This window comes from Vigna unguiculata, chromosome 11 (assembly GCF_037176805.1).
Source record: "Vigna unguiculata cultivar grain cowpea cultivar isolate G323 ecotype 2 chromosome 11, ASM3717680v1, whole genome shotgun sequence".
Taxonomy (NCBI): Eukaryota; Viridiplantae; Streptophyta; class Magnoliopsida; order Fabales; family Fabaceae; genus Vigna; species Vigna unguiculata.
This window is the reverse complement of record NC_140802.1, coordinates 38,230,203-38,239,317: the sequence shown is the minus strand read 5'-3', so window position 1 is coordinate 38,239,317 and position 9,115 is coordinate 38,230,203. Positions and strand designations below refer to the sequence as shown.

At 32.6% G+C, this 9,115-nt stretch overlaps 1 protein-coding gene across 1 annotated transcript; it reads left to right on the top strand.

Annotated features, from left to right (window-relative positions):
- The first annotated feature begins 348 nt into the window (after positions 1–348).
- On the top strand, positions 349–7,124 carry LOC114168463 (putative GPI-anchored protein At1g61900). Its single transcript, XM_028053287.2, has 8 exons — positions 349–669; positions 1,190–1,342; positions 2,745–3,344; positions 3,469–3,714; positions 3,837–3,848; positions 3,984–4,127; positions 6,367–6,411; positions 6,761–7,124. Exons 1-8 carry the CDS (start codon positions 603–605, stop codon positions 6,829–6,831), a joined length of 1,338 nt encoding a protein of 445 aa, XP_027909088.1. The 5' UTR covers positions 349–602; the 3' UTR covers positions 6,832–7,124.
- Positions 7,125–9,115: the final 1,991 nt, after the last annotated feature.

Sequence of the window (9,115 nt, the reverse complement as noted above, 5' to 3'; positions counted from 1 at the left end):
GTAATGATTATTCAATAATAATCAAGAATTTAAACACAAGTAAAGCATGCTAACTAAAATATTCTTTTAATATCAAAATAGCCGAAATCGTAATATTGGAATGCAAAATACTGTTATCGATAATGTATTGATAATATAAAATATACTTTAATTTGTTATTTATGATTACTTGCACTGAATAGAAAGACAAGTTAATTGGATAGGGTATGGCTGCTTGAATCGAACGGTGCATGATTGATCTAACAAGCATCGGACGGTTGAAATTGCTTATGGATGGGTGCTGGGACAGCAGGTAACATGGGATTAACTAACCAAGCTACCTCTTCACATGGCATTCAATCCATCACGTGCTCCTCACGTGATCATCCCTGATACACATGCCTGGCATCTGCAAGTGGCAATGCCATCTCTTTCTCTCTCTTTTCTGAACTCCATTGTGTGAGTGACTGAGTCACTGAAAACAACGAAAAAGGGGTTTCTTTTTGCATCATTCTCTTCGATTTTCTCTCTTTGCATTCAAGTTTTTTTGTTCACTTTGGGAGCAACTTCTTAATGTTCACTTTGGGATTGTTCATTGCCTTGGTTGCTGACAAGCTGCAACTATGAAGGGCTTACTCTCTCCCACTTCCCTTCTTCAAATTACTCTCTTTCTTCTTGTTTTTCTTTTAGGTGAGTTTTATTTATTGCAGATACATGCATGACCCTTAATTGCGAATTTCAGTCTTGAATGATTAAATTGTCGCTAAGCTTTTCAAGTTTGCATCTTGATGACTGGGTCACTGAATTTTCCGTTAGATATGATAGTGAATTTGCCATAAGCTGTGGAATTGTGCTTCATCTCAGGTAGAATAATGTGTATTATTGATGTTGTGTACTTTGGGTACAAACCATAATGAAAAAGGTTAAGCTTGATACAATTTTATGAGACTGTTCTTTGTGCATTGTAGAAGGCCAATGAGGTACCAGAAATAGTAGCCAAAGGGCTGAATATGTTGTCCAAACTAACATAATTTGTAACGTTTCTGCATGTAGTTGATAAATAATGCAGTGTGTCTGATATCTTAATGATGAATGCGTGTTTACTTATTTTGAGGCCTTAGGAAATGCTGGAGTTTTTCAGTTTCTTCTAGAAATGTTTTCTTGTAGAAATAGAATTCCTTAAACTGAAAATTGCTGATAATGTTGGCAGTTGTTAACAAGTCTCAGGGCTCTCCAATCACTACTAAAGTTGATGCGTTGCCTCCTGCTTTCCCTCCAAGTACACAGCCACAACCCTTTATTCCTCTTATAGCTCCTTCCCCATTGAGACCTTTCACAAATAATTCTGTGCCCAAGTTATCAGGTATGGTTTTTTTTTTTTCCTTTTAAGTCTGTCAGTGAGACCTTACATTATGATTCTTTTGTTTGCTCAGTTCTCGTTTACACAATTTCTGCTTACCCTTTGGCATATTGTAGTTGCTGGTTGTTGAAAGTAAGGGGCTTAAGTTATAAAGGGAGGAATTGGGATAAAGGAGAATGAAACACTAAATTAATATTAACCGAGATGTGTTGCAGATTATAATGTATTGACGAGATGCTTATAAAACCTATACCAATAAATTTTTATTGATGCTGACCATAATCTAAACTAATTAGGGAAATAGAACATGATAAGATAAGGAAATAGGGTAAGCCTAAGAGATATGAAAAATAGGGAAACTAATCCTAGAAATTAGTAAGATGTTTTCTTTTATTAATGTATATAACATTGGTGAATAGTGGGGAGCAGGGCCATAGCCAAGATTTTAATCTTAGGGAAGGAAGGCCAAGACCCAATGTAGATTGAAATGGTGTCAAATAATCCAGTCAACGAGAATAAATTACCTGGTAAATTACAAAATAGACATGAAGGATGCACTTTGAAATTATGGCTATGGTAAGGTGCAACAATATGGGTTTGTACCTGAAGACTGGTGCCATTTTTTCTGGGTAGATTCAGTGGCATTGGTGATATATATGGTTCTTGTAAGTAACATGTTAGCTTGTCCTCTTCAGTGATGTACATGGCAGTGCTATGGTAATGGGTGAGTTCAATGTGTTGTGTTCATGTGGGTTCAATCTGTGATGTGGGAAGATCAGGTTGTTGTAAATTTTTTGAGTGGGGGTGAGATGCAGCGCAACAGTGACAACTAATTTTCACATAGATTTCCACTCAACACAACATAGGTCATCAAGGATCACAAAGACCCACCAACGCATGAAATATATCAGAGAGTTGGTGCTGGACTAGCCAAAAATAAAATTTTATCAGAAGCTTGGTCTAAAATTCCTGAAAAATTAGCTTTTATGATTATATCTAGAAATAATTCAGCAAAAGGGTGGTTATTTGGAGTGGTTTCAATGGACAATATTGATGGAAGAGCTATTGGTTGCTTAGGAAACATGTATGGGAAAATAAAGCAGCTAGTCTCTTGTGACAAAGTTATGTCAGAAATGCTATCAAATCCTTCATTCTTTTGATAGATTTGGTTTTGTGTATATTAAGAGGTAATTCTACAATTATTCCTAGCTTCATCATGTGATATAAATCTACCACGATGAGTAGGATTACAAATGGCATCTTGCAAACAAATAGTGAAACCACTTCATTTTTTCTTGAACATGCTGTTGCATGTGCTTCCTTAATGCGTATGCTCATCTTAAAGTCCTTTGAATTACTAACTTTTTGGTTACCGAGATGACCAAGGATTCCTTTTTGCTTCCAGGCCTTTGTTCATTGAATTTCTCTTCTGCTCAAGATATAATGACCACAACTGCTACTGATTGCTGGACATCCTTTGCTCCATATTTGGCAAATGTTGTATGTTGTCCTCAATTTGATGCCATGCTGGTGACCCTCATAGGACAGTCGAGCAAATACTCTGGGGTGCTAGCTCTGAACGCAACTCATGCTAGTCACTGCCTCTCTGATGTTCAGAAGGTCCTCGTCGGTCAAGGAGCAAATGAGAATCTTAGAAAAATATGTTCAGTCAACCCAACAAATCTCACTGAGGCCTCTTGTCCCGTTGTATCCGTGGATGAATTTGAGAGTGTTGTAGATACTTCGAGACTACTGACTGCTTGTAGAAAAATTGATCCTGTAAATGAGTGTTGTGATCAAGTTTGCCAAAATGCCATAGACTATGCTGCTAGAAAAATTGCCTTAAATGATTTGTCTACTTCAGATGGAAACCATAGCATGCCTGGGCCAGTAGCTAGGATCAATGATTGCAAGAATATTGTTGTACGTTGGCTGGCTAGTAAACTTGATCCATCCACTGCAAATAGTGTTTTTAGAGGACTGTCAAATTGCAACCTAAACAAAGGTGAGCATGGAGAGAAAAACAAAAACGGTCTCCTTATATTTGATTATTACAGTTTTGTCTAATTTGTTGGAATGTAAAAGCATACATCTTACAGTGTTCAATGTTGTTATATTACATCACTCAGTATGCCCATTGGTTTTTCCAAGTGTCTCAAGTGTTGTGAAAGAATGCGGCAATCTCATACATAACCAAACAGCTTGCTGCAAAGCCATCAAAAGTTATGTGTCCTATTTGCAAGAACAGAGCTTTGTAACCAATCTGCAGGCCTTGAAATGTGCTGCATCACTTGGAAAGAAATTGCAGAATGCAAATGTCTCCAAGGACGTTTATAGTCTTTGTCATATAAGCCTGAAGGACTTTTCTCTTCAAGGTTGGCATTGTTATATTTCAATTGCTTAGAAACTGTTATTTTCCCCTTTCTGCAAGTTCTGATACTGACGCTTGTTTTGTTATGCTGACAACTATTGATGGGTTTTCCCTTGGATCAATCAGTTGGATTGCAAGGTATTAATCTTTTATCGATAAATTTCTTTTCCAAAATTTCTATTTTTTTCTTGTTCCTGTCATTCATAAAAAATATGATATTTTTTATTAAGTTTAAATTTCACTCCATCATCTTGGTTTTGTGTTTTCATGCAGAATCTGGCTGCCTTTTGCCGAGTTTGCCATCAAATGCAGTATTTGATGGAACTTCAGGGATTGGATTCATTTGTGACCTTAATGACAACATTGTAGCTCCATGGCCAACATCTTCATATCTGCTTCCATCCTCATGCAATAGAAGTATGTATAAGCTCTATCAAGAATTTCTAGTCGATTGGCCTCATTCTCAATTACAACCCTTTATGACAAATTAATGAAATTCCTTTTTTGTATAAGCTAAAAAAGAATTCTAGTAATATATACAATTATTAGGCAGATTCTATAAATCAAATAAAAGTAAAAACAATAACAGATCCCTACTTAACAACCCCTCAAATTGATGAGACTAATTGAGTAGCATCAATTTCTTAAGTAGAAACTAATGACAGAGAAATCGAACAACTTTGGTAAAGATATTTAGATGCTGAAGTTCAGAGCTAACATAACGAAGAGATATAACATGATCATCTCACGACTAGGAGAATCAGAAGAAAAACAAGGAGATAATGTTGGTTATAAAAGAAAGTCACATTCCTAGAAATGTGCAATTTAGGACATTGATATCATAACAGAGAAAACATATTTTAGTAGGAGCAAATATGAAAATCAAGATTAATAAAAAAAGTTTGAAATCTGAGTGAGAACAAAGCATAGAAGAAAAACAAAAAATGGTTGTATATGTTTATCTTAACCATTGAGACTACGTCCAGTTCTTGGTATCACCACCAAGTTTCACTAAAACTCACAAAAATGCAAGTATTATTAAAAGACAACCACTTTTGGCTTTAAGTTTTCTCTATACTCGCTTTTCCAGGCAAAAACCCAAAGTACTATTTATCCAGTAACATTTTCAACCTTTTACACTTCCCCAGATTACAAGAAAGTCGATTGAAAACAACGTTTGTGTATGAGGAATATGAAATGTCTTAGTCTAGGTATTCTCACAAAGAAAGTATCTAAGAGTATGACAAATTGAATCATGGAGAATGCTTGCTTAATTGTTTTCTTATGTCCATCAATTATGTGAGTAGTCCATGTCTTCAGGCATATTTTAGGGTGTTAACAAAGATAATCAGATGTTGAAAATACTTGTGAAGGACTTTGGATGGCTTGTGCATAGAACAAAAGCGAAACTAAATTTGAAGCAAGTCCAGTAAATACAAACAAACTCAAACCGAAAAGAGGAACTGATTTTTCCAAAAACAGGAACAGGGAGAGCATAATGTTTTGAGTGCCATTATAAGTGTGAATATTGTGCAAATTTTCAAGTGAAGCAGTCATGTGATTAGAGATTCTTTAATCAACAAACCAAAGCTAAGCAACAACATTGGACATACCTGAATACCCAAGGAGGATAGTAACTATTTGTTGGATATAAGTTCCAATACTCAAGGGCCTTCATTAGTTTCTACGTGCATATAGTTGGGAACTCTTTGATGATATAACCATGTTGCTTACAATAGTTACAACATTTCCTGTTGCAATTGCAAGTAATATGACCTAGTTGTTTGCAAGAAAAACATTGTTTCAGTAAAGCTGGGCAATGGTTTCAAATTCTGGTACAAGCTTCAAGAGAGGTTTCAGATTCTGGTAGAAGCTTCATAGTGCTTCATGAGAAGTTGATCTTTTATAGTTATCAATCTGCGTTCTTTTTCGATTGCCAAAGAAAAGTGGGACCAATTGAAGCATGTCCCGATATTATTGTTGTTTGTTTCCCTTTTATTTGTAGTCTATTTATTAGATCTATAATACTGAGACCAATTCTCTGCACTAGTTTCAAACCATTAACGTCGGGGAACCTATTGAATTCAGGCCACCATCAACGTTAATGCTGTTCCCCCACATGCCAACCTCCTCAAATGGCATGTCTATGTCCCATTTTCATCCATGCTTTTCAACAGTCAATTGATAAAAATGTCCAGAATTTCTTGCTTCTTGCCTTCTTTCATTGTATTCTCTTCTCTAAATAATAAATGCTCAATGACCATCCTAAATGGAAAATTAATGTAAGTTCTTATTTGTATAAACTAAAAAGGGAATTATAACAGTATGCAATTATTAGGGAGATTCTGTGCATGTATGGTTCTGTATCAAAGTGATGTAAAATTAGTTAAAATTAATTTTCTAAAGCAGAATCAGTATGTGTTTGATCTCCAAAATCAATTTAAGAGTAAAAAATTTACGTTTGTTGCTTCTGCATTAGAGAATTGATTCAACAATAATAACAATGAATCCTTGACCAACAAGCTCCTCACCTATATCCAATGTTCCTGTCTTCAACATTGGATTTGTCTTTTGTAACACTTTTACCATGAGCAAAGACATGTTTCCATTCTGTACCATGGCTAATTCATTTATTCCTTCAATCATTCAATTGCAGCTACAAAACTTCCATCTCTTCCTACGGCAACATCCTCACAAAATGGTAAGTGCCATGCTCCTATACTGCTATGAACTGGTATTTCAGGTTTGATCTTTCAAAGCAGTGGTAGTTGTGAGATTTAGGCTCAGTTTGTTTTAAATTGTTTTTCTCTCAAAAATCATTTCTATTGACCACAATATTGATTCTTACAACTTCAATGTCAAAACTAGTAATTGACAGTACTTGAGTTTTCTTTTCAGCAAAATCATCTTGGGACTTCTGAAGGAAATATTGAATATAAGACAGTTGAATTTAGTACACAAGAAAATTTTTCAACTTAACTATGGTGGTTATTGGATGCATACCTATGCATTTCCATTGATGAGTATCTACTTATTTCCATTTGTTGCAGGTCTTTTCATTAATACCTTGGTTTTGCCTCTCCTCTTTACCTCTATACTACTTCCAAAGAGGCTTCTTTAACCTTGGAGTTCACTGTATTTAAGGTTTTTTGGCTACAAGGATTTTCCAGATAAGTTGTCTATTCTTTGAGGATCCAAGGAAGAACTATGTTCTTATTCTTATCCAATCATCAAATATGTTTATATTTTCACCAGTGAATGAGTACAGAAATACTATTTTGAGATAGTCTTTCTGGTAGATTCATGATTGTATTCTACTATTACCAAATATCATTGTTTCAATATTCTTTGAAATTGTAATAAGTTTTGTTTTCCGTACAAAGAATAGTATAAATATAAAAAACCATTATCTCAGTTCCTTCTGTGTGTACCATAAATTTCATTCTTCTACCTTTTCCATGTGTGAATATATTAATAAACGCTGGAGTTTTAAAATTACAAAAATAAATGAATCTGAAAAGAATAATCGACTTCAAAATCAAGAACAACTTTACTTCCTCCAATTCTTGCAGGAACCTGTCCTTGATCAAATTTCGGAAAGCGTGTAATTCGGCACATTGTTCAATTGAATAATCCCAAAAAATTGTTCAACATCAGAAGATTGAAGCACCGGCACAGACCCAATCCAATGAGGAAAAATGTTGCAGTTGTTCAAAGAAAAGATTGATTCCATAAACAAATAATTAAAGTAACAGTGTGATTGATCCATGCTGGCAGAAGAAAGAATGCGAGCGCAATTGAATTTTATATTATTTGATACAAAGTGCCGAGTTATACGGGTCGTGAAATTTGACTCAAGACATTGCATGCAACTCGTGCTATTCTCTGACTCCAAAACGAATAAAAAAATAAGAATTACAAGCCATCACTGTTACTATGGTTTCAGGCAAAACAAAACAAAAACTCGTGTTTCTTTTTTGTTTTAAGAAACAAAATTATATACTCTCTTTAGTTGTAATTTAAAAATCTAACTACTTAATCAGAAATTATAATTACATTTCTTCATAATAATGAATATCAAGACTATATAAGAACTCATACCCAAAACAAAAAGAATATATATATATATATATATATATATATATATATATATATTTATATAAGAATATTATTATTTATTTTAATATTATATGATTAAATTATTAAAGAATATATTTATTTATTGTATTAATTTCATTTTTGTCAATGTAAATAAGTTATCCGTATTTTTAAAATAACATGGTTTTAGTTCAATTTTTTTATATTTATAATAGTTTAACACCAAAATTTTCTTTTTACATTAAAAGACCTTCTTAGTAAGGTAAACCATCGTTCTCATCTTTCTCTTCATGCTGAATATGACTGGATTTCTTTTTTTCCAATATGAATTCACATGACATGTCTTACTTTAATATTGGCAGACAAAATTATTAAGAATTCAAATTTTTGTTAGAAGTGTCAAAAGGTTAATTATATATATATATATATATATATATATATATATATATATATATATATATATATATATATATATATATATATATATATATATATATATATATATATATATATATTGGTTGTTTATATTTGGGTACGAGTATGTTTGTCTTTATTTGAGAGTGACATTTTATTATTTTTCTTGACTTTTTTTTACTACTATAATATTAAAACTTTTTATTGTTAGGTCTAATTTATATTTTTTTTAATTACGTGCACAGTGCTTTAAATTCAATTTTCGAAATTAACAAGTTGTAAACATGTGACCATGTGCAAAACTTCGACTTTTACTTTTAGGTGCTATGTTTTTTTTAATCGAAATCCTTTATAATATATTGTTTAGGAAACATTTATTCAGTAAGAAAATACAAAAAGAAAAAGAAAAAAAATGTCAAAACACTTAAAAAATGATTAAAAATATAAGTATAAACTAAAAGTTCCAAATCAAATAAAAAATATTGAGCGACATATACAAATAAAAGACAGAAACACATCATCTACCAACAAAGATCACAACAATAAACTAGTGATAAAATTGTAAAGAAAAAGTTTGTTCTCATTAATCATCTATTAATGATTTTTTTTCTTCTAGTAACATTTGACTAAATCACTTTTTGCAATAATTTTATATATATTTATTTTGTTTTAAGTGTGATAAATGAGGTAAGAAGTTTATAAGGTTAATTAACTGAGAAAAAAAATGTAATAGGACAAAAAAGATAACATCACTTAATCGAATCATTTACAAACAACAACCCTTCATAATAATATTTTACTCTGAACCCATCAATGTGAGGACCAAATGGTTTCTTAAAATAATAATAATAATAAATTAGTAATTTTTTTATTATTTTATCATGCATGGGTGT

Excerpts from the sequence above, each read along its gene's own strand:
- LOC114168463 (XM_028053287.2), top strand. The coding sequence starts at position 603 with ATGAAGGGCTTACTCTCTCCCACTTCCCTTCTTCAAATTACTCTCTTT. Across the intron at positions 670-1,189 it reads TCTTCTTGTTTTTCTTTTAG|TTGTTAACAAGTCTCAGGGC; the intron begins GTGAGTTTTATT and ends TAATGTTGGCAG. Across the intron at positions 3,345-3,468 it reads AAATTGCAACCTAAACAAAG|TATGCCCATTGGTTTTTCCA; the intron begins GTGAGCATGGAG and ends TACATCACTCAG.